Source organism: Melopsittacus undulatus, chromosome 2, assembly GCF_012275295.1.
Source record: "Melopsittacus undulatus isolate bMelUnd1 chromosome 2, bMelUnd1.mat.Z, whole genome shotgun sequence".
In the NCBI taxonomy this organism is placed as follows: domain Eukaryota; kingdom Metazoa; phylum Chordata; class Aves; order Psittaciformes; family Psittaculidae; genus Melopsittacus; species Melopsittacus undulatus.
In genome coordinates, this window is record NC_047528.1 from 41,142,367 (window position 1) to 41,169,023 (window position 26,657).

Sequence of the window (26,657 nt, forward strand, 5' to 3'; positions counted from 1 at the left end):
TACAGTTAAACAGCTCTAACTACTACCCTTTGGCAAAAGCAGCACCCAAGATCTTCTTCCCACCCTTTTCTTCCCATACGATAGAGGATACCCATTAATTTCCTAACCCTGTAACTGCAGGATGTATACAGCCATTCCCTTTTTCCTTTTGGATTGGGTTTTCTTGGATCAGTGATCACACAATCACAGAATCACAGAATAGTTCGGGTAGGAAAGGACCTTAAGATCATCCAGTTCCAATCCCCCTGCCATTGGCAGGGACACCTCACCCTAGACCAGGTTGCTCAAAGCCCCATCCAGCCTGGCCTTGAACACTGCCAGGGATAGAGCATTTACCACTTCTTTGGGCAACCCATTCCAGTGCCTCACCACCCTCACAGTAAAGAACTTTTTCATTATATCTAATCTAAGCCTCCGCTGTTTAAGTTTTAACCCATTTCCACTTGTCCTATCACTACTGGCCCTAAAGAAAAGTCCCTCCCCAGCATCCTTATAGGCCCCCTTCAGTTACTGGAAGGCTGCTATGAGGTCTCCACGCAGCCTTCTCTTCTCCAGGCTCAACAGCCCCAACTTTCTCAGCCTGTCTTCATACAGGAGGTGCTCCAGCCCCATGATCATCCTCATGGTCCTTCTCTGGACTTACTCCAACAGCTCCATGTCCTTCTTATGTTGAGGACACCAGAACCACACACAGGACTCCAAGTGGGCTCCCTGATGTCACTCAGTCACTGGCAATGGATGCAGCAGGAATGCCTGGCTGTGAGCAAAGCTGTTGGAGTTGGTGTTGGCTACCTTTTAGTCTTCATGAAAGCTACCACTTAACATGACACAGCATCCAGATTTATTTATTAGCTTGTGGTGCTTCACTTGGCTTCAACTAATCCAACTGAGGTAGCTGAGGAGCGGCCCTTGGGATGTGCCTTGTACCCTTCTGGGTTGCAAACATACCCTCCAGCAGTACGCAGGGATATAGCTGTATCTCCTTAGGTACATCCTACATGGCTTTGCATCATGCCCTGTAGGTTATGGAATCATAGAATCATAGAATAGTTTACATTGGAAGGGACCTTCAAACATCATCTAGTCCATTGTGCCATTTGTTTCCTCACATCAGTGGTGCTAAACATTAAGTACTTTGGGAAAAGAAAAACCAATTATTTGAAAGATTCATAAATTACAACAGCAAATACTAGAAGTCTTCTTTTTCTAATATAGTGTACATAAGCTGAACGAATCAACACAAAACAGTTCCCTATATAGTCAAGAAGCAAGATATGATACTGAGAATATCCTCCACTGAATAGGTGCTTTTGGAAATCTACAAAAATAGAACAGATTTCTGTCACTATTACCCAGGCTGAGGCAAAACATGTTTATGTATATAATAACATAAGCATGGATTGCATTCTTCAGACATGAGACAACAAGACAATCTGGCTGGAGACAAAAGACACAGAAAACAATATTGGCTTCTTAAAGGGTTTTGTCATTTTAGTCATTCATAGGATCACAGAATCCCAAGGGTTGGAAGGGACCTCGAAAGATCATCTAGTCCAACCCCCCTGCAAGAGCAGGGTAACCTAGAGTACATCACACAGGAACTTGTCCAGGCGGGCCTTGAATATCTCCAACGCAGGAGACTCCACAACCCATCTGGGCGACCTGTTCCAGTGCCCTGTCACTCTTACAGTAAAGAAGTTCTTCCTGATGTTCACACGGAACCTCCTATGCTCCAGTTTACACCCATTGCCCCTTGTCCTATCACTGGATATCACTGAAAAAAAGCCTAGCTCCATCATCCTGACATTCACCCTTTACATATTTGTAAACACTGATGAGGTCACCCCTCAGTCTCCTCCAAGGTAAAGAGACCCAGCTCCCTCAGCCTCTCCTTGTAAGGGAGGTGTTCCACTCCCTTCATCATTGAATGGAGATGGATTAAGCAGAATTAGGAGGTGAATTCAGAGTAAAATATATAATCTTCAAATAATAATTTGAAATAATGCAGGCAGAGGAATGGATGAGATTGCAGATCTGGAAACAAAAAGGCTGATGAAAATTAGAGGTTCATTATTCTCTGTAGTTAAAGATTAATTGTGTGATAGAAGTCACAAATTCATATCTCCTTTTAACAAAAGCTTATGTACCAACTCTGCAAATTCTTGAGAAAGTGCAACTTCATATGTGTAAGTCAGACACATGTACCAGTTTTTAGAACTGAACCACATCCTGCAATGACCAATAAGACTTTCACAAACTTCACAGTAAAACCAGTCAGTTCTATCCAACTTAACTTCTTTACAGTAGCACCAGCTAACAAATTCACTCCCCAGTCTGTATTACCTCTTAATTTAAAATAGCCTCAATACATTTTTACAATGAGTATTACTTTCAGAATAGTTTTTGGCACAGCCAAGGAATGAATACTTTTTCCTGCTGAAGTACACCACCTTGTATGCATTCACCTGCAGGGGGAGGGACCACCTTTCTCATGTCCTCTGAAGCTGGCTACTGGCATACAAAGATTCTACTGCAGACCAAAAGATCTAAAGCTGTAGGTCACTGGAGGATATTAAATGATAAGCAAATTCACATTTCTAAAGTAATTCTACCAATTTATTAGCAATGCTAGCTCCTGTTTCACAGTAGGGGAGATAATAACGAAGCCTTGTTAAAGGGCAATGTGGTATCTTTTATGTAATGTCTTTCTTTCATTTGTGATAAAGTCATTAAAGCAGCAGTGTGTCTTCTTGAAGCCTCAAACAATAGTTTGCATTAAATCTCCTGTGCAAAATTAAGGACAGTAGTTCACTGGGAAAATAAGCATCTGTTCTTGCTAACGCTGATGGCCTTCTAAAAATCATGAAACTATTCTAAATTGGTGACGATAAAACAAAGCAGAACTCTTTTAACTTTTTTCAAAGCAAAGTGAAAAGCCAGTTCTCTTGTAAATACTTCTTTGTTCCAAATCCGCCTAGTAACCTCTGCCTAGTAACCTCTACCTCATATGGAATGTCTCCCTTATGGGCTCGCCTAAATCCCATTCTCCCACAATCACCTAGCTTGAGCTTAGTGTCTTTTGTACTCAGGTTGGTAAAGGTTTGTCTACACTGCATCAATGGAGGCTGTAGCTACTGAGCCCTGCCCACCTCTCCTCTAGTCACAGGCTCAAAGGAACTGGTGCATGAGACACAGCTGAAACACAGATATCAACTCATTTCCTTTGGCCTCAGCTAAAGACTGAACTGGTTTGCAGTGGGAGTAGCTGACACAACAAAAATGGAAACTGTGCTCTCTAGTCTGATCATTCAACCCTCACCACCCAGGGTGGCTCCAGGCTCTGTTGGTTTCTCCCCTTCATAACTGACAGCTTTCAGGATCCCATAACCACAGATGAAATTTTCTTTTCATAACCCTTAAACCATGTTTCTAGCAGCAAACCTAGAGCCAATAGCAGATATCAAACACAAAGAGCAAAACAATCCAACTGTCTTCCTACAGGTTTTGGACAAGTTTGACTAGTCTTGCCTGGTATTCAGTGCCCTAAGTGATGAAGCTTTGGACACTACTTTCAGAAGAAGCAAAATGCCTTCTTAGTTTGCAAATTTTCAAATCAGAAATCATATCTCCCTGTATACCCACACGCCATGATGGAGGTGCAACACTAGGGACTTTGGGCACTAGAACAACACAAACGCACATTTTAATTTCAAATTCATACTACTTGGATCGCACTTTAGTTCCCATTCTATGCTTCCCAGCTATGATATTCATCTTCCCAAACAGTTCCAAATGTTGTTTTCGGTAATCACATCCTTCAAACAGTTGTCCCTGTTATGTCTACCAATACCTAGATATTCAAAACAGTCTCCAAAGCACACACTAAACATCTGTTTCAACCACCTTTTCCTTCAGAATTTAAGCTGTTTGATGGAAAATTGCCATGCTAATGGCTAGCTCCTCTGTCAGTGAACTGGAGAATTCATTTTGTATTTATTGATTGTTCCCTAATGAAGAGTCATAAAGGTGCCAGAGACTCTTGACCAGACACTACTTAATTAGTACCAAAGCACATTACAATCCCAAATCCAACCAAACTCGTTATCCAACAGCTCAGTCACTGGAAAAGAAAATGATGACATCATTTTCAGCTTACAGAGAAGTCCATAAAATTTTATTAAAAAAACCCTAAGGAAATTAAAAACTATATAAATTGTTCATTTCCTTCCAGCTCCTTGGACACCAAATAGGTCTTCCAGAATCAAATCACACTTTGCTAAAGGAAGTATTCTCCATAAAGGACCCAACTATATGCATAGACTTTATTTTAAATGAGACAAAGGCAAATACCAATAAAATATTTGTCTTCCAAACTATACAGGGAAAGGTTTATGTTACAGACAAAGGACATAATGAAAAGCATCCTTAAGGTATTAAAAATTACCTTTAATGGATCTGTCTTTTCATGATTGTGTTTCATACAATAGTCCACATTTTATGTTGCCTTAAATTATGCTGTACTGGAGCATTTTCTGAGGGTACTTGCTCTCAAGAAGGCAGAAAGATGAGCAAGAACTCCATTAAATGCTCTTTGTTCCTTTCTCAAACTTAAAGCCTCAAAACCATTCTGAATAACTGGTATCTCTTTGCAAGTCTCAAATTAAGTCATTATGAAAGTTAATTCCCTCTCTTCCATATCATGTAAATTCTCAATTAAATAATTGAGAAAATAGCAGGAATTAAAAAAAGGGACAACAGAAGGAAAGCAAAAGCCCATTCTCTACATGGTGACAGCACTGCTGCCTCTAGTGTGCTCTCTGCTTGTTGAAGGCATCTGTCTTCAGAGCAGTAAGGAGGCTTGGATTCTTCGAGATAACATAAGATGCACACAAAGAAACAAAGATTCATGATAACATAAAATCCATTAACTACAGATGCCCTCATATTAATGCACAATTACTACCACATATGTAAGAAAATACCCTTAATGGGTCTAAAAACGTAGTCTTCCATTTTCCTGAAATCGTCCACTCCAATGCCAAACATTTCTGAAAAAACTCAAAATCCTGTTCACGATCTCTATACTGTATTCAGCAGTCAATGTGACACCAGGTTTAACCATCTGAAACATCTAGCCCTCTTAGCATAATGATAAACTGGAGTATTCCACCAGAAAGAAAGCAGGTTTACACAAACAGAAAATGGAGTAGGACAAGCATATAAAGGATGAAACAACATAATAAATATCCCAAGGAGGCAGAATAGCAAAGACATGTATACGCTTCTCAGACATGAATTTTGCTTCCTTGCAATAATCCATTATTCCTTCCTGTTTTTACAAACTGCCTCTTTTTTAATAATCAGGAAATTACACCAACAGCATCTTGGCTATCCTAGACAATTTCAGTAAGTCTTCTACAGAGTCTTGGTTTGTGTTCCCAGCAGATGAAACTGGATGCTCACCAGTACATCTCTCAAGAAAATGTGCTCCAAAAGGGCAGAAATGAAGAGAAACATAGAAAATAAAATGACAGTAAAACAGGAGGAACAGCTAAGTACAGAGAAGCTCAGGAAGAGTCATCAGCATGCTACAGAGCGAGGTCGCACGAAACCTTTGCTTACCCCTTGCTCGGATTCCAACAGCTCTGTTTTGACTCTGACTGCCGGCATCCCATCAAGCATTAACATTCTGTTCTCAAAGGCGTTGATGTCCTAAGGCAAAAAAAGGACAAGGTTAATCAAAAAAGTGATGAAAACACTCAGCTTAATTCACTGGTTTAGTTCTACAATATTCCAGACGTAAGTTTCTTTTAACAGAAATGAAGTTAACGAAGATGCAATATTTATTTCAAGGAGTAACTGCCAAGTGACTACTTCTGTAAAAACCGCAAATTATACTTCCAGTTATCCTTAAAAGAGAACTAATCTTTTTAAGAAACAGGGAAAAAATAATCTCCAATTACTATTTTTTAATTTGAAATTAATCATGCAGATGCATAAATATAAATTCCTTGCTTTAGAACTGGAAAGGAAAGGGGTGTTGTGAAATAGCTTCGGGGTTTTGGCAGTGTACTTGGGTATATTTGTTTTCACTCAAAATATTTGTACTTCTGTATTACCTAGAGAAAGCATACGATTGAATTCAGAGAAGTTATAGTGAAGGCCTTTGCACACACACACCATAAATTAACATACATCTACAACTCTTCAGACCTCATATCACTGTCTTGTTATCAGCATTAGTCAGTGAAAATCTCTACACAAACACCTCTGACACAAGAGAAGTAAAAAAAACACGTTAAAAACGATCATTGTCCTTGTAGTAATGTGAAGTACAGGGTAAAAGTTTCAATCCGAAGAAAGAACAGCAGAACTGTGCTTCTCTGAATCAATACCGCTGTGATGAACATCTCAACCCACTGCTGCTGGAGTAGTTTATGGAGACATGCAAAACTACCTTCTATGCCTTCAGTTCAAACACTACCTCAACCTGAGTCAACATTCTATTCCAGCCAAGGCTCAAGGCTGGTCTTTGAAAGCTAACCCCTTCAGCTGCCATTTAGTTTGGACAACAGAGAGAGAATAAAGGACATTTTATACCTTACGCTATAGTCTGACCTTACCAATGCAGACACCTTGGTCAGCGGTACAGAAATCCAAAGACGCCACAGCTATTTTTCAAACAGCAAAGCTACAGCACATTCTGCATGCAAGTCACTCACTCACAGCACTTACTGATCTGTAGCCCTGTCTGGAAGGCAGCACTCAGGCCTGGAAACTCACCTCCACTCTGTTACCTTGTAGTCCTCAATAACCACACTGTAATGGGAAAACACTTTCCCTGTGTTGCATGGACAGCAGATCTGTTCAGTGCCGCATGGTGCTATTATTCATAAAGAATATGTTCATAGCCCTGTTTCTTGTCATGGTTGCTTCAGAGGAGTTTTCAGAAAAATGGTCTGTCCTAATGGAGCTTCCAAAATACTTTTTAAAAACTTAAATTAAATGAAATATTTTCCTTTTTTTTTTTTTTCAGTTAATGCACCTCATCCCGTGATCTTCATTTTCATGGCTATAAGGATTGCAGCAACTGCTTATTTTTGTATACTTCTTTACTTTATTGTAATTTAAATAACACGCCAAGTAAGGCAAACTGATATGTCCGTGCTCCGCAGAGCAAATGACCTGCTTAAAATCCCTATCACCCTCACTTTGAACCCCATGTGTTACAGCACACAGAGCTACGGTTTGATACAACAAGGCAGGCAGGAATTTCATTGCCAAAGCAGACAAACAAATTCAACTGCAAATGCAATCTCTATTTTTTTCCCTTAAAAAGTTGATTTAGTTCATAAAAAGCTCTAAGTGCTTAAGTTATAACATTTCAGATCAAATAAGCAATTTTCAGTGGAAAGCCTCCAGATTCAAACGTGTGAATGAAGATAAGTTGTCAAAATGCCCTAGTCCATTCTATGCTACCACTGTGTATCTTCTGTGATTTAAGCTTAACAATAAGAAGAAGGGAAATAAAAAAGTGGGGGAAAAAAGCAACAAGCTCTTCCTATGTCTTCTTTGCAATTTATTTTGTGCACCTTGGCTTTTGTTCAGTGTTTGAGGCATGAGGGTGGGGAAAGAATAGGAAGGGCTCCAATGCCACAAAACAGCTAGCTGAAATTGTTCCATGTTTTACATCCCTCTTCCCAGCAAGGGTGGTGCTCTGTTTATTTGTCAGAAGTGGATCTCCTCGGGTGTCACTGAGCTCCAGCATTTTGGATGTGGTTTGGGATGGAGCAAGAGCAGGAGACAGCCTGGCATTCCTGGTTCCCCCAGTGCCTATTCTGCTAGCAGAGAGGTCCCTCTCCCTTGTTGATTTATATGCAGCACAGTTGAATTTTATAGCAAGATCAGGAATACACCATCATCAAGCATCCCTTAGGCTGTTTAGCTCCTAGACAAAGAAGGATGAGTTGGTACTGCTTCGTGTCCCTGAGGAGGTCTTACCCGCCTGAATGAAGGGACCAGGCTGGCTTGTCCAGGAGGTGCAGGCAGAAGGAGGAGGGAAGACAAAGCACCACTGAGGAAAGGCAGGTTTAATGAACTGTTAGAATCTGATTAGAGGCTAATGTCCCTTTTAGTGCTTTGTACCAATTTACAGCTGATATACTTGAACCATTTTTCCCCACTGGCTGTGATAAACTCATTAGTTTTAAAAATGCAAGCTAACCAGAGCCTTTGAAGTTTAAAACTGATAAATCATGAAAACCTGACTAGTTCATGTACCATTTAACACATTTACATTTAACTAAATTTTCATAGCACTTGCTTCCCCTTTTGTTCTCTAAAATCATATTTCTTAAAAGCAGCACGCTATGTTCTGAGTGCTCGTCTGACGAGTGAATGCAGTGAGCAGCTCTGGCTTTTGGGTTACTTATAATTCAGAGTACCAATAATCATACAAGTAGATTGTTTCCAAACTATTTGATCCCTTCTGCATTTCTAACTGGAACATCATTGTGTGACACAGCCTAGGGAGTCACTGCCTGGTAATAGCTGAGTAGATAGACCCAGTCTGTGTGCTATACATATGGATGACAGGTTTAGCCTAACAGTTGCCCAGAGAGCTCATATTTCCAAACTGTGCTCTCCTGCCATATCCAGCATTTCTGCTACAGTATGCCCAAAGCCATTCGGCAAATAGGATGTGGTTTGCATACCTAAAGCATCCCTATGGGCCTTGGGGTGTGAACTGAGCTTCCCCAGGAGCCTCTCTGGTCAGCTAGTCAGATGGAACATCCACACCGTAGTGAGGCCAGGCTGCTCCAGTGTCCTGCATTAACTGATGACACTCAGGAGGCCCACCAGCAGAGACTGACAACATAATGTATTGCACCAATGTGTTTTTCAGGCCACAATCCCCCCCGGCTCACTCAGGTCTCTTCATCACCTGTAGCAGCTAACTTCCAGCTCCCAAAATTGCCCAGGTGAAGGTGACCTGACAGCTCTTTCTTTTCTGTTCTCCTACCTCCCATCCCTACCCACCTTCGTAAAACACATAGCTGATGGATGTCCTAAACCAGGCATGTAATCAAGCCAAACACTGCATGAACTTACCAAAACATCTGTTCTTTTGGATAAATAAACTAGTTCACCCTAAAAGAGATCAACCTCTCTTTCTTGGTGCCATCCATTAAATTCTTCACTAATCACTTATGGGCATTTAATCCCTTGAAGGATTAATTAAAAACACAAATCATACCCAGGTCCGTATGGGCAGCTGCTATTAGAGCAGTTGTTACAGAAGACTGATAAGCTCTCAGGCTTACAAGCTCTTCTTCTGAGGAGTTATGGCAATCAGTCTAATAACAAGACTCTCCCTCCTCCTAAAAGGCCCTGCATTTCCAGTACAGTATCCCTGCAACTACAACTGGCATTTTCTTAATGGGATGTCTTTCTGTTGCTAGTTTTAATCAAGTTATCTTCAGCTACTTTAGAGGAACATAAAATAAAACTAAACTTCATATCTAATCCTGGTCCAAATCCACACCAGCATCCTGCAGTACTTATTTAATTATAAATTATGCCATTATAAAATTTGGCTCAAATCATGAGAAGGGTACTATGGCTTTGTAGCCAAGTTTTTAATTTGGCTAAGACAAATTTAACTTAGAAACCAAATTAAACTTTTCAAACTTAAACAGGGAAGATTTAGGTTGGGTATAAGGAAGAAATTCTTTACTGTGAGAGTGATGAGGCACTGGAAAAGGCTGTCCAAGGAAGATGTGAACACTCCATTCCTGGCAATGTTCAAGGCAACACTGTTCCAGTGGAAGGTGTCCCTGCCCATGGCAGGGGGGTTGGAACTAAATGATCAGACGATCTTTAAGGTCCCTTCCAACCCAAACCATTCTGTATGTTTGAGAATCATGCTGCAAACTTTTAATAACAGATAAAGAGTTGTGGTCAATGGCTCAATGTCCAGCTGGAGACCAGTAATGAGTGGTGTCCCTCAGGGATCGGTGTTGGGACCTGTCTTGTTTAACATCTTTGTCGGTGACATGGACAGTGGGATTGAGTACACCCTCAGCAAGTTTGCCGATGACAACCTGGAGGGAAGGAATGCCACCCAGAGGGACCTTGACATGCTTGTGAAGTGCAAGGTCCTACACCTGGGTCAGAGCAATCCCAGGCACAGCTACAGGTTGGGCAGAGAAGGGATTCAGAGCAGCCCTGAGGAGAAGGACTTGGGGGTGTTGGTTGATGAGAAAATGAACAAGAGCCAGCTTCAGTGTGCACTCACAGACCAGAAACCCAACAGTATTCTGGGCTGCATCAAAAGGTATGTGACCAGCAGGTCGAAGGAGGTGATCCTGCCCCTCTCCTCTGCTCTCCTGACACCTCACTTGGGGTATTGTGTGCAGTTCTGGTGTCCTCAGCATAAAAAGGACATGGAACTGTTGGAAGAAGTCCAGAGGAGGGCCACGAGGATGATCAGGGGACTGGAGCACCTCCCCTATGAAGACAGGCTGAGAAAGTTGGGGCTGTTCAGCCTGGAAAAGAGAAGGCTGCATGGAGACCTCGCAGAAGCCTTCCAGTATCTGGAGAGGGCCTATAGGCATGCTGGTGAGGGACTCTTCATTAGGGACTGTAGTGACAGGACAAGGGGTAATGGGTTAAAACTTAAACAGGGGAAGTTTAGATTGGATATAAGTACGAAATTCTTTACTGTTAGGGCGGTGAGGTACTGGAATGGGCTGCCCAAGGAAATTGTGAATTCTCCATCCCTGGCAGTGTTCAAGGCCAGGTTGGATGAAGCCTTGGGTGATATGGTTTAGTGTGAGGTGTCCCTGCCCATGGCAGGGGGATTGGAACTACATGATCTTAAGAACCTTTCCAACCCTAACTATTCTATGATTCTATAAGCTGATGCCACAACCTCCTGGCCTGAGACACCACCAAAGACATCCCTAACCTCCTCAATAATTTCTTCTAAACGCAGGATGACAGAAACTGCACATCCCCATCCCACACCACAGCTCTCTCTCCCATTCTCCAAGATTTAACCCTCTAGCTGCTCAGTACTAAAGCGTGAGAAGTGAAACTACGCTCTTCTAGACCTGGCTTACTGTGATGGCACAACCCTAGAAAGAAAGCAGTGAGCTTAGGCTTCAGAGCATCCAGAACTCAGATCACATTTTCTGCATGGATCAGCAAACATTTACGTTCCTCTATAAGACAGCCATCTCGTTTCTTCTCAGGAACACAAGAGATATACAGAAGCAAGGTTAATGATGCTAGTTCCTGCTGTCACTAATGAAGGTAATGGGCTTACTTAGTCATGTTGACGATCTGTACACTGGCAAGACAAAACCACTGATGGTTCTGAACTTTTCCATAAGACACTGAAAACATTCTGCTGACAATTCAATGCTTCATAACTCTGGTGGGCTAAACTTAGCTGGCTGCCTGATGCCCACCCAGCCACTCTCACACTTCAGATGAAAAAAGCCCATGGGTTGACATAAAGACAGGGAGATCACTTATGAAGTACCACCACAGACAAAACAGACTTGATTTGGGGAAAATTAATTTAATATGCTGCCAATTGAAAAAGAGTTGGATGAGATACAAAACCAAAAACTGTAACACTTCCCCCCACCTTCTTCCCAGGCCCCACTTCATTCCCAGTCTTCCTTTACTTTTCCATAAAGGCTTAACCTCTAACACAACACACTTTCAATTTTGAGAAATGAAGTATCAGCTGGGGGAAAAGCAGTCTCAAATTCAACACTCAAGCTACAGCAAAAAGTTTCAAGTTTAAGTGGAGTAGGTTTGAACAGCTAATAGCTGAGAACAGCCCTTAAGCAGTCTTTTTGTCTCATAGCTATGACTTAACAATTTTCCCTACCTCATACTCTACTTACTTTTACACAAGTTCTCCACACATTTAGTAATTTCTTAATTCACCATTGTATTCTCATTTTATAGTTCCAAAATTACTTCTGTGAAAAGTGTTTTTGATAGAAATATAAATTTTTAAGTTTTCCTTTTTCATACAGGTATCTTAGAAACACCACTGAACTAAGCACAAAGTAGACTGCATCACTTGAAGCAATAAGATTACCTTGCTGATTTTTCTGAACACGAATACCAAAATCTGTGTTATTACTTACTTACACTACTATACTGAAGTCATCCATCAGTCAAAGCAACAGCATAACATCTCATGGCAAAAAAGAATCTGAAGTGATCTACTGAAAGCAAAGCTTTTGAAGATAAGACAGATCCTTTTAAAGATACAACTAGGTAAGATTTCCAAAGTCTGAAATTGCTTTTTCTCTTTGTTTCAAAGGACAACAGAAGAAGGAAAGACTACCACCCCTTCTCAAAACTATCTCCATAGGGAAAAGAAGCCAAGAAGAATGTCTTCTTTCCAAATTCCCACAGGAAAGAATCACTGTTTTCTACTATGTCAGCCTCCTGAAGACCTTTATATACCATACAATGAGATTTGTTAGTCACTTAAATGTAGTTATCTCTAGGGTAAAGCGTAGCAGTTAACATTGCCACAGTAAGTATAAAAGCAGTTCATTCCAAAAGTGAAGGAAACAACTATCTAATAGAAAATAAAAGTAAATTTATGTGGCTAGAAGATTATCACTCAGCTGGGAGTTCTGCCAGGGAATCAGGGTTAACAGCCCATGTCTTGCCATAAGATCTTCATCATATGTAATTATGTCTATGGCTGTGTGAAATGTTCATAATGTAAGCAGAGATTCTGGTAGTCCTGCATTCTACTCCAAACTTGAATTTCCAATCAAATTCACCAGAAAACAAAATTATAGTTTTTACAATACTTTTATGATTTATTGATGCTTCAAGGAAAACTAAAACAATTTCTTGAAAAAAAAAAGTAGAGTGAAGCCTTAAACGTCATACTGTTTCCATGCGAAACTGGGTGGGATTAATTTGAATTCATTTCAACTCAAAATGTAATTTCTTTAGTGAGAAGAGAATGCAGAGTTTGCAAAAGCCTGGGTGAACAATATGGACATACACGCTGCAGTTTATATCTTACCTAAAAAACCCTGAAAGTTTTAAACACCACAGCAATGGAATTCTGGAAGTATGTTAGCACAGCAGCTCAGAATAGGGGGGAAGAATAATTAACTAAAGCTAACAAGACTATTTCTCACTGATCTACATACCTCTCTCTGGTCTGCTTGTTAGCCCTGAACAGAGCTCAGGGTGGACCCAAATGCAGTGCATGAAATTCCATACATTATCTCGTGACATAGGAAACTGTGGCAGGAGGGCAGTCTAGGTGTGGGCATATGTCTATCACGGACATGGATCTGTATGGCAACCAGTGATCACGGAGATCATAGCTCTAAGCTTTTCAGGAAGCCCTCTGAGTGTGGCCTCTTATTTACAACTGTGCATGCCAGATAGAGCCCATCAACTTCATGCTGCCAGTGCCTGAAAAGCATGTGCAACAGTTGGCTTTCAACTCATATTGTCCTGCTGACATCCTCATCTGATTCAACAGATCATGTTCGACTGAATCTTCCTGCTACAAGCACAAAGATGTACACATGCCACATATGCTTCTTTAATTCCTATTCCAGTGCCTAGATCCCTTAGAAAAAAAAGATACTAATTTTGCAGACAGTAGGTTTCTGAAAGTTGTTAAGCAGCCAGATCCCTACAGATGTAGCTATGTTTCAACTTGCTAGATATTTTCACAAATCTGTCTCTATGGAGAAAGTTCAAGTCCAGACAACATTCAGTGAAGAGAAACAAGATGTCATGTTTTGCTTCTGAAGCCTTTTCAGTCTGTTTGCGTTTAAATTGATTTTAGCAAATAAAAATAGAACTGATGTGGTCAGCTTCCAGGTAACAAAAGCATCAAGGGCACTGGCAACTAGAGGCAAATCTGCTATTTCTCAGACTCAGCAGGCAACCCTGTGAGCTTAAGACTGATTAAAATCTTTTTACATCACCTTGCTCTCTTGTCACTTGCAGCTGTCTCTACAAAGAGTCACTCCTACAGTATGTAATTCAGACACAAGATGTTAAAAGTAACAGTAATTACACCAGAGCCATACATTTAACTTTTATCAGCATTAACAGCTTCACTGTTTTCCTTCTAATACAACATCCACAGACTATTTGATAAGATTTTTGTGAATGCCAATGGTTCGGTAAGTATTTGTGGGTTTTCGTTACCTTAGAAGTCCTAGTTAAGTAAAAAATAACCAAGACCCTCAAAAACAACAGAAAGAGAGAGATACAAAAGAGCCATCATTTAGGAGACATATATACTTAAGAAAGAATAAGTTTGGAAAAAGAATGCACTGTCTTTCTCTTTACACTAGAACTAATTAAACGAAGGACACATTTCATAACACTTCATGATGTAGAATAGTAAGATAAACTCAACTGTTTCTTTTGGGTTTTAAAGCACAGCAAAACAGTGACGACTGCTAGCAAGTGGAAATTCATGACTCTAACTCACACCCCACCCCAGTAATTGGTCTAGACTGACACTTCTCCTTGACCACAGTTACAATTCAAGTGATTTTAAAATACTTCTACTCAATTTCCAAAGTGTTTTTCTGCTTTCTTATCTCAACTGTTCTTGAGTTTGGAGAAGAGTTTGAAGAATATGAGGCTTAAAATTAAAAACAAACCTCACCACCCCCCCAAAAAAAACCACAATGGGAAATATAAAAGAATTTTCATAGTCCTACAAACATTATATTGATCAAATTTACTTAAAACATATACTACCTAAAGGTTAATTTTATTATTATGCAGCTTGTTGCCTCAGTTTAGAAACTTGATATGAAATTTGCATGAACAGCTGGTGAGAACAGTTTCAGTTCAGGATTTCATTCAAGAAGTCCTGTCTTCTGCTTTTACCAAAAACTAAAATCAAAGTTTAGATAATAAAAAAGTAAGTCTTAGGTCACAACATGTTTTAATTAACTTCTGATGCTGGAAGCAGTATGCAACATCAGTAGAACGTCAGGGGAATAATTCTGCCATCTGACAAAATGTTCCTGTATTTGTTCTCTAAATTCTGAGTATTTGCTGAGCAAATGAGTGATAAAAGGCATTGCCCAGGAGCTTATGAGTAAATATATAGTGATTAAAACTTTATCCTGAATTCTGTCCTGGTAGGAAAATGAGCTGCTGAAAGCATGGGGAGCTGGTTGGCACGCTTTCTCCCCACCTGCCAACATGAAAAAGTCTGCTTCCAGTAGGACAGATACAACATGGGCCCTGTGTGCTGGAGAATTAAGGGAACATTTAGCACGTAGCAGTAGCCATGGTTAAATCCAAAATTATGATCCAAGATGTTGTGTGGCAGTCCAAATGACCAAACATAGCCACTCTGTGCCAAAAAGCCAGGATGCCATCTACAGAGTCTGCTCAACTCCATCGCTCCCAGCATCCTAAAGGGACCATCACCTCAAAGCGACAGCACCTTCAAGTCCGTGATCATAAAGCCCCAAAGGGATCTGTGAAACAACCCCATAAGAGGCTTAAGCCTGGACACTGTAGCTTTCTCTATAAATTACAACAGCCCTTTTCATCCTGGGTTCAAAGGAAAGCAAACATGCTACCAAGGACACTGTACGCCTGGCGTGAGGGGGTGGGGGGAAGCTGGCCAGTGGATCATGCTCAACCCTTTGCAGGGGGAGAAAACTGCTGCTCCTCCAGGTGTCATCTTCCCTCCCCTAAGATAAAATATAGTGATACATTGAATCTCAGAGCCAAAAGCTGACTTCTTATAAACTACAGACATTGCAAACTGTATCCTCTGAATATGAGAAATACAAAGTAAGGCTGTCATTAAATATGCCTAGCTGTCTTCTAGCAGCAGGGCCATGGAAATGTTAAGCAGATGACATTGCTCTTAGCCAGCAGAAGTGTTCCTCTCTTATCTGAGAGCTCCATCATAGAGGCAGAACCAAAAGGCAACCAGGAAAAGTCAGATTTCCCCCTCTGGGTTAAATATACAACTGCTAAAATTTAGAAAATTCTGTTAAGCCTTATTTGACCTTAAAGGTCTGTTTCAACCTAAAAGATTCTATGATTCTGTGATTTATTTCAGATTTACTTTGTTCATAAGCTATTTTTTAAAGCTTTTCTGTTAGGTTTTTGTTTTGTTGGGGTTTGTTTGTTTGTTTTTCGGGGGAGGGCATTGCCATTAAAGACAGAGTAGTGTATGGCACCCATAAGAACCCCTTGTACCCAGAAGTTCGTTGCTTGTTTCCAGCTCAGGTTGTTGTACTGCCAGCTACACAACAGAGCAAATTGACTGTGGCCCTGAAAGAAGGGAGAAGGAGAAGGAGGAGATTATGACTGCATGCAGCTGCACTCTTCAATGCCAGATACCACAGGACACACCTGCAAAGAGCAAAGCCGTTTCTCACAGGATCTCAGAAACCACCTGCCCTGGCTTACTTGTGAAGTCATACGTATGACAGGCAATAAGCAATGAAACCAGAAATATTCTTCCAGTGGACCTATTCCAGCTGCTAGGAAGAGTTGTGATGCAACCTTCGCCCTAGCAGCTCTCCCAGAGCAGCAGCATAGGCGGAGAGCTGGTGTTTGCAAAAGTGCACGTAAAGATCATCTGATTCGTGCACGTGCCAAAATAACACAGGAATAATTAAAGCTGAATGATGAGATGTGAAAGGCAGACTCTTTGCCCAAAGCTGTACATTACTCTATCACCTTTCCCCACACCCTTTGCACAGTGCCTCAGAGGAATGGCAATTGCTTTATGTGCTTCTCACCATAGAACAAACAAACTGCTTATTCTGACATTTCAAAAGAAAGGGTGTACGTTCTGATGAAACTCCCACCATGCAAATATTTAACATCCTGTCGCAACCCCATCTCTGTCCTATTTAACATCACTTGGAGATTTCCTGCTCCCCACAGGCTTCAATGTAAACTCCTGAGATAATATTAAGGCTTGCCAGTAGTACTCAGTACATTTCAAAAAATAGGGAAAACTTTGACTTTTGCTCACTTAGTGAATGAACTACTGTCCTGGGTACAGCCACGGCAACTACAAAGCACTTCATGAATGAGAATTTCTAAGTACCCACCTCATTATGTGGAAAAATATGTTTACAATAACATACTGCTCTCAAACTGCTTATATCAGCTTCTAGATAGAAGCTGATACTCATCTGCTCACATGAGATACTTCTTTACCCAAGACAGGATGACCAAAATGCTTATATACAAAATTGTCAAATTAGATCCCACAAGCAATAAATTACTGTGGAACCAGGGTCCACTTTAAAGGCAATTCTAATTAAGTGTGAAGATTTTCTAATTAACAAGTTTCAAATGTCACCAACACGCATTTCCCACAGATTCTCAGCAAAGCTGTGATTCCTCAAACACATTTACAAAATACACTGAACTGCACATGAACAAAAATACTGCCAATTATTAAAATAACTGTGTAACTTCAAGATTTTGAGTATTTTAAGTAACTATGGGTATAGGCATAAAAATGGCAGAAAAAGATCATAAACACAGATACTGAGTAGCACATATAGCATACATTAACAGATACTTTGAACTTTCATTATAGCATCTTTAAAATTCAGAGATCAAACCTGTTATATACAGCAAATCATACTGGACACAAAAATAAGGTTATGAACAAAATACCTGAGTGCGTGCTTAGGGAAAAGAAAAGTGATTAATTTATAACACATCATTTTACAGCATGAAAAATCATGAAAACATGAAAAATCTGCGGAACAATGAGTGCAGTAGCCAAGGGGGTCTTTTCTTAGGATATGAGGATAATTTAGGTGTGAAGGTGTCTCAGGTCTCCAGTTCAACCTCCAGCACAAAGGAGGTGCAGCTCTGAAGTCAGACCAGGCTGCTCATGATTATGCCCAGTCAGGTCTTAACCACCTCCTGCAATATGCTGCCTTTTTGTACTGGAATCAATGGGGTTTGCACTGGAAGCCATGACTTCCTCACTTAGAGAAGCTGGTCTCCTGACAAGCCCACTTGTCTGATGAGCTGGAAATTGGCTCAAAACCAATTGGACTTTCTTACAGATTTGTTTATCAAGAGCTACCAAACATAAAAATACAAATACAGCCTCTGGCTATGGAAGCATCTGTGCCCCGTATTTTTTTTGCAAACTTGGAAGATGTACCAGGGCAATACCATCACTCACACACAACTTTGCTACATCCTTTCCCTAAGCACCCATTTGTTGTTGACTCTTGCTAGAGAAAGCATACAAGGTAGGCAATCCTTTGCTCTGACAGAAAACAGTCATGTTTATATTCCTATGTCTTTTCTTTAACTTATGCCAAAACCACGAAAATTGAACCTCTAACACATGGGATTCCAGTCTCAAGACTTGTACTCAAGAATGAGTTGACATTCTTTTGCGAAGTACCTGGTACAGATCACTGCCAAAACCAGACCTTAAGCTAGGTGGGCCACTGTCTATTCTTCTGCAGCATTTAACTTGCTGTGATTTAGACCAGAGTTAAATGGGATGGTCAGCACATGGCACCCACAGCTTAGCATGGACTTCAAACGACACCTTCAGAGCCCTCTTCCTTTGTTTCCCTCAGCCATTACTCAATCACTGAAAACGCAGCAATACGGTTGGTCCCTCCTTACAACCATTGCTAGCTGATTTAATGAATGGCACAAATCACAGCCTAACAAACAGTGCCTGGCAAAGCACCAGAACACTGCAGGTTACTGTTATTCTCACTGAAAAAAATGCAGAAGTATTACACCAAGCTATACAATAAAACTATACATTCCTACCTGCTGTTGAACACCACCTTGCCTCAGAGGTGCCCTGTGCAAAAGCACTTGACAGAATTGTGTGTGACTGCTAAATGTGCCCCTGCTGGGTCTTTAAATCCTCATTAGTGTTCTTTAAGTCACTGCACCTGATTACACATGACGCAGAAGGAAGATCTAACAAAATATTGTTATTTGTATTATTTTTTTATAACTTAGCATCATGTCCTCATTAAAAATGTATAGTGACCTTACCCATGTCAAGGCTTCTGAGAAATAATGCACTGAGATAACTGGTTGCTTGGCATCATACATAGCCTTTATAGAGTGTGTCAGGCCTTGTGTCATCTTAATATATTTAACATTTCTCATTAGGACCCAAGAAGATATTGTGCCTGTATAAATCACATATTTATTCCCAACACATGGCTTACTTACACAGTGTGTGAAATGATGAAAACGATTTCCTGACCACACTAACTATGTCTCACACAATAAAATGCTTTTATTAGATTTACTTTGCACCACAAGAACCGGATGGGTTAAGCTGCTCATATTTTTTAAGCACCAACTTCTGCACAGGCATAGAGTGTTATATGCACTGCATCTTTCTGAAGAGATCTGGACCGCTAACATTAATAATATGACAAACTGCCTCCATCACTATTCTGGATGCTGAAATTCAATAAACATTACTAAAAAATTCTAACCACTAAAATCACAGCCACAGTGGTTGCAAGAGCAGTGGTTATCAGACACTGAATAATGCTGGACACAAATCTAGGGAATAATTCCCTCAATCAATGAGGTTGATCTACAAGAATGCTTTTCACATTAAAAGCTCATGCCAAGTCTCCAGTTCAACATGTAAAGTAAAAAAGAATTCTAAGAATTCTTTCAGGAAAATACACATTTTCTTCACTCATGATAGGACTTCAGCTTATAGTATCTATGGCAGGTACCCAGCTCATGTTTTGTGATGAAAAACACCAAATCTATGTCATTGTTGGTGCTGTCTATCCCCTGGCTCAGCACAATCAACACTGAGACTCCATCCAACTTCTGTGTTCCTGTGTATGCTTTACGTATGTGGAAGTACATTTCATACAGTCTGAAGACATTAATAAATCCTTCATTTCAAGAATTACAGAAAAAAAAAAAATCTATCACCTGTTTGGCACTGGGAATAATAAATTTTCCACTGTTGCATGAAAATCGTGGAAATCTATAATAATTTATTCTTATGTTTAAAACAGCCTATGAAACATTCTGGTGGGATTTGGAGGCTTGTTTTTTGTTGGGCTTTCTGTTGGTTTGGTTTTATTGCTGGTTGGGGGGGGAGGGGTCAGTTGGTTTGGTTGTTGGTGGTTTTTTTTAAGTAATAACAACTCTCTGTGAGTGGCCATTTGCCCCAAATCAGCAGAGCTCTGAATTTGTTTTCAACCCAAAAGAATTCTTAGATGATTAAAGGATTATGTTTATTATTCTATGATACACAGTTAAGTATTAACCTGAATACACCAGAACTGGGAAGATGAAAAAAAAGAAAGTCATACTGCGGATCAACTAGGAGGAACTACTGACTAATTCAAGAGATCACTGTTGACACTGTTCTGAGTATATCTAATTATCAAGCCCTGCCTGCAGAGCCCTTCTCAGGCAAAAGAAGCCTTTTAAATAGGTTATCAAATAATCCTTCAGATTTTTACCATTATCACCTGCCATATACCCACTCTAAGGTCAGGTGTAAAGGTTTATGCCTGGCTTGGATAACGTCTGTTGACATTTGCAAGGCACATACTAGTTAAGTACTTTACATGCTCAGGTTCAAAGCAGTCCAAGCTGATGCAGGATGGAAACGCCCAGCTTCACTCCTCATTAGCAAGGCACACAGGTTCATCAGTTTAAGTGCAGTAAGCATTCTTGAGCTGCCATCTCAGAAATAAGTGAAGGAAGCAGACGTTTCCATGCTACTACAGCACAACAAACAGTAGAAGCTTACTCTTTTTCCCCTTTGAAAATTAAAAATCTTGAGCTCAAGTTGCAAAAATTTAACTAAACAAACAATTTAACAAAACAACTACAGCCATGCTAGCCAGCACTTAGGTTCCTTTGCAAATGCAATGTTATCTCAACCACCAATGGAAAAATGTTGGTTTTTCTTTTCCTGACTTTCTAGATAGGCATGGAGGCAATATCAGCAGGTCACTTATGGTTCGATTAGGAAAGAGACTTCTCCCTGAGATGAATGTACAGACAGCCCAAAGTAAGGTACACTGTGGAGAAGCAGGGTGGGAGGAAGCTGTCCTCACCAAGAGGGCTTCTTCAGACACCATGATTCTTCAAGATCCTCTTCTGTGTCCTTAAGAGTCTGGTGCTACATAGCTACATAATGTTTCGGAAAGTCTGGAGGTTGAAGTGAACTTTTCCCCTACACTTGCCTTGCTCGTATCTTATTTAGGGTTTTAGCACTGGTTGGGGAACAGTTAGAGACACTTTAAATCACATTTGCCTGGTGTGATCTTCTATTTATTTACTCTAAAGATCCCCATGTGAGAGAGTTCAGAGTCACCACAGTGGAAGAATTTCAGTGGTTTAGAACACTTTCTGATGAAAACAACTCTGTCCTTATAAAACATTCCTCGGTCTCTGATCCCACCAGGCTGCAACGTGGACAGACCCCAGCAAATATACACAACGAAGTTACCACTTTGATGCCCTCCCTTGCACACTGCAGTAACTGTAGCTGATACAGACTTAGGACTAAACAACAGAAAATAAGATTTACTAGAAACCCAGACAGAAAAAAGAAATCAGTAAAAAGAAAAATCTAACTTTGTACATCAATTGATAAATAAGAATCACTATCCAGTATCCAGAGTAAATTTGGCAGAACTGATCCCAGCCTGCATCCTGGATTTGAGAGTGGAGTGCAGCCTACTTGGTAGACTGACTAGGTATTGTCCGTAACTACTGAAATAATTGAAAATATTCTAAGTTTTTTCATGAACAAAAGCAGAAACAAACCCTTGCTCATGGAATGCTGCATTCATGAAATTATCATTTTTTTCCCCAACAACCTGGTTTCATATTAGGCAAATAAATGCCTATGTTCATCATGTACAACAACTTACTTGCCCAGACTCTTCTAAAAGAAGTAGCGATTGACATAAGGTTAATACAAAAGAATTCCTAAACAGCATATAGCTCACAGAAACCAGAAACTAAGGACATCAGTCAGCCTTCTGGAAACCTGCTATGCCAAACAGTAAATCTCTTCCTTCAGGCAAAAGTGGTAAGTAGCCTTGATCATAACAAACTGCTGCTACAGATTGAACAGTAATGGCACATTTATATTCAGAGTAAAGCAATAGTCAAACTCTTACTGAAAGCCAAATACATGGTTGAGAAGCACACAATAGTACTTGGATGCTGTTATTACCATTTACTTTTAGATATCCTAGTTTTCCAGTGTTCCTTTGTCCATTTTCCATGCTCATAAGCTAAGACAGAAAAAATCACCCACACCAACCAAACTGGGTGAACTGGTTTGAGTGAATTACCGCCTGAAACTTCTTCATGTTAATATTAAAACTTCTTTCCAACATACACCCACTTCGAAATTACGAAGGTTCTAAAACTTCTGAAATTATTATCATTACCATTATAAAAATAAATAGCAGGTGAGCTTGGTTCATAAATGCTTTCCATATATTTAAATACATAGCAGTTAGGATAATTACCCAGCCTCTTATGAGCCTCTTTTATCTAGCCATGAATTATCATCAGATTGTAATTTTTACTGTGCAAAAGCTGTATTTTCATAGACAGGTACACATTGCTTGCCACTCCTGAAGAGCTTTAAAAGTCCAGAATAAGACAGTCTGCAGTTAAAAGATCCAGATTATTCAGAAGAAAAGTTTGGCTCCTTGTACTTGAATAGCCAGGGTATTATGAATTCTCTGGCTCTCCTTCTGCACATAAAAAAAGATTATCCTTGCTTTCTGCAGAGATTATTAAGGCAATTCACTTGTTTTACATTCTGTGATAAAATAAACTCCACTGTCATTCCGCCTGGAGCTCCTGTATCTCATCCATTATGTAAATCTCCAAAGAGTAGTTCAGCAAACAGCATCTCAGTTCTACTGCACTTTAAGACGACCTACACATCTAAGTTAATTTTCCTCTTCCTAAGACCAACAGAAACTCCTTATTTCTTAGTTTGCAAGAGAGATTCTCACTCTCATCTCTCTTCATAACCAAAGACATACAGTTTGAAATGAAACTCAAACTTAATTCCACATGTTTGGGGTTGCACATTCTCCTCTAAAAACAGGAGAAAATAATGTTTTGAATTTCACTATTTCTTGAATATCTTTTTTGTTGGGTTTGGTTTTTGGTTTTGCTAATAAAAATACTAAAACACTTCTATATTACTTAGAAATTAAGGTGGAAACTCGGTACATATTTACTTATAATGTTTGATAGCAAAGGCTTTTGTTTTCATTTGAGCTATGGCCACGTGTCCATCACAGCTGACTGCAGCAATCACAGCTCTAGCAGAATGCTATCAAACTGAACTGAAACAACAACAAAAAACTTACATAAATAGCAAAGTTCAAAAGAAGGTGACAGCCACAAAGCAGAAAACTTGCCCTTTCCTCATCACTGAACCTCTGCACAAGAAAGACTTAATGAATCACCAGGAGTACACATGAAGTGCCATGTGGGAAGTGTAAGAGAGGGTCAAGATTTAGATTAATATCTAAAGCTTATTTTCTCTTTTAGACACATGTCCTTGGGTATATGAAATACTGTATCCATTGGAATCATTATTCAGGTCTGTTAGCAGTGGATATCCATATTAATACAACTGCCTTCTTGTTACGTGCTAGCTACTGAATTCTAACACGTTCTTCTACGCCTTCATATGAAAAGTGACAAATTGCCATTGTTTGATATTGTTCTCTCCACTGCATGTCAGAAACAATAAAATCCAATGCATTTATTTCTAGCACTAAATGTTTATTGTCAGGTATGTAGGAAAAGGAAAACAAGAAAGCATATGCAGTATTTCAGTTTCCGCTTCAATGTATCTTAATCAGCATCACTGTGCAGACCAAGAACCACAGGTGTTTTCCCTTCTCATTGAGAAGATTAACTCCAGAATGCAGTTAGCTGGGCTGCTTCGTGATACAGAGAATTAATACCTCCTAAAAGAGAAATACCCTTTTCCCCATGCAAAGACTTACATCCTGATAACTAATAACCAGAAACAGCTTATTATGAAACAGCAGAAGTAGTAAGTCCTATAAATGTCTGGTTTAAATTTGTTGGGACTTTTTGGTTTTCTTTTTGACGGATCATGGCCAATGAATTGAATAGTGTTCAGCTTCTTGGAAACAAAAAACCTAAGAGAATGGATTTAAACATTTTTCTCCCCATTAGGCGCTTTGGAAACTTGTGTCATACTTCTGAAAATACACACATCAAAATGGTCTTGTCAAACAGCTTTGAAATTCAATGCCTTGTGCTTCCCTCCCTGGAGTAGTATAAATTTAGTCATTATTAGAATTAGTATAATTGTTCTTTAAGTGCTGTAGAAATAAAAGGTGAAATGAGCTCGGTGACTGCTCTTGCATTCCCATGAGAACGTGCTACAGTAGGGAGCTCAGGCTGCAGGAGCACAGACGTTCAGGGATGCTTTCAAAACCCAAAGGCTGGAGAATGAGTCCAGTCAAGTGAAGCCACGTCTGCACCAGCATAGCTTACAGGCAGAGGAGATTCCTGTTCTTCCAGGGAGGACACAGAAATCCCATGGGAAGAACTGCCCCATGGATATGCTCACTCCTGTCTACCGATTACTGGAAGAGAGAAGCATCCAGCAAAATGACTAAGTTGAAAGGAATCATAGAATCATAGAATAGTTAGGGTTGGAAAGGACCTCAAGATCATCTAGTTCCACCCCCCTGCCATGGGCAGGGACACCTCACACTAAACCATATCACCCAAGGCTTCATCCAACCTGGTCTTGAACACTGCCAGGGATAGAGTATTCACTACCTCCCTGGGCAACCCATTCCAGTACCTCACCACCCTAACAGCAAACAATTTCTTCCTTAGATCCAGTCTAAACCTCTGCTGTTTAAGTTTCAACCCGTTCCCCCTTGTCCTATCACTACAGTCCCTAATGAATAGTCCCTTCCCAGCATCCCTGCAGGCCCCCTTCAGATACTGGAAGGCTGCTATGAGGTCTCCACTCAGCCTTCTCTTCTCCAGGCTGAACAGCCCCAACTTTCTCAGCCTGTCTTAATATGGGACATGCTCCAGTCCCCTGATCATCCTCGTGGCCCTCCTCTGCACTTGTTCTAACAGTTCCATGTCCTTTTTATGTTGAGGACACCAGAACTGCACACAACACTCCAAGTGAGGTCTCACGAGAGCAGAGAAGAGGGGCAGGATCACCTCCTTCGACCTGCTGGTCACACTCCTTTTGATGCAGCCCAGGATACGGTTGGCTTTCTGGGCTGTGAGTGCATTCTGCTGGCTCGTGTTCATTTTCTCATTGACCAACACCCCCAAGTCCTTCTCCACAGGACTACCATGAATTTCCTTTTTGCCCAACCTGTAGCTGTGCCTGGGATTGCTCCAACCCAGCTGTAGGACCTTGCACTTGTCATGGTTAAACTTCATGAGGTTGGCATCAGCCCACCTCACAAGCATGTCAAGGTCCCTCTGAATGGCATTCCTTCCCTCCAGCGTATCAACAGAACCACACAGCTTGGTGTCATCGGCAAACTTGCTGAGGGCACACTCAATTCCACTGTCCATGTCAGCGACAAAGATATTAAACAAGACCAGTCCCAACACTGATCCCTGAGGGACACCACTTGTTCCTAATCTCCAACTGGACATTGAACCGTTGACCACAACACTTTGAGTACGACCATCCAGCCAGTTCTTTATCCACCGAGTGGTCCACCTATCAAATTGATGACACTCCAATTTAGAGACAAGGATGTCATGTGGGACAGTGTCGAATGCTTTGCACAAGTCCAGGTAGATGACGTCAACTGCTCCACCCCTGTCCATCACTTCTGTAGCCCCATCATAGAGGGCCACCAAATTGGTCAGGCAGGATTTCCCCTTAGTGAAGCCACACTGGCTGTCACCAAGCACCTTTCACTTTTTCATGTGCCTTAGCATGCCTTCCAGGAGAATCTGCTCCCAGATGTTGCCAGGCACAGAGGTGAGACTGACTGGTCTGTAATTCCCCGGGTCATCCATTTTCCCCTTCTTGAAAATGTGGGTTATATTTCCCTTTTTCCAGTCATCAGGAACTTCACCTGACTGCCATGATTTTTCAAATATGATGGCCAGTGGCTTAGCAACTTCATTCGCCAGCTCCTTCAGGACCCGCAGATGGATCCAAGCTTTTGACATATAGCTCCCTGTGGACAATGTACTGTCACTTACAACTGATCCTCACCAATGGTGTCACCTGAAAGAAGAACTGAAGACACTGTTCTGAAACAGAAACTGGTTTGGAAACCACTAAACAAAGAGGGACACCATGCAATCTCAACCGGGACGGCCCTGAGAATTCACCTAGCAGAACCACAAGTCTGCCCCTCCCTCAGCAAGCAGCATGGTTCCAACTTCAGTTTAGCTGAAGATATCCACAGCCGATGAGAAATCGGAGCACATTACATAAGCTTTTTGGAGCACAACTCCTGGTTTAGTTTCTTCCAAAAGCTGCCTAGCATGCATAGCCATGCTATGAGGTGAACCAAAGCACAAGAGGCCAGGACAATCATGGAAGCATTTCCTGATCTAAGCTA

At 40.7% G+C, this 26,657-nt stretch overlaps 1 protein-coding gene across 2 annotated transcripts in view; it reads right to left on the minus strand.

The window, feature by feature from the left end:
• KLF12 (KLF transcription factor 12) overlaps positions 1 to 26,657 on the minus strand; it is a 244,941-nt gene that overhangs the window by 138,279 nt on the left and 80,005 nt on the right. For both annotated transcript variants that reach the window (XM_034074351.1, XM_034074350.1), the window contains exon 3: positions 5,623 to 5,712. In XM_034074351.1, coding sequence (XP_033930242.1) covers positions 5,623 to 5,712 — 90 coding nt within the window. The remainder of the gene's footprint in view (positions 1 to 5,622; positions 5,713 to 26,657) is intronic.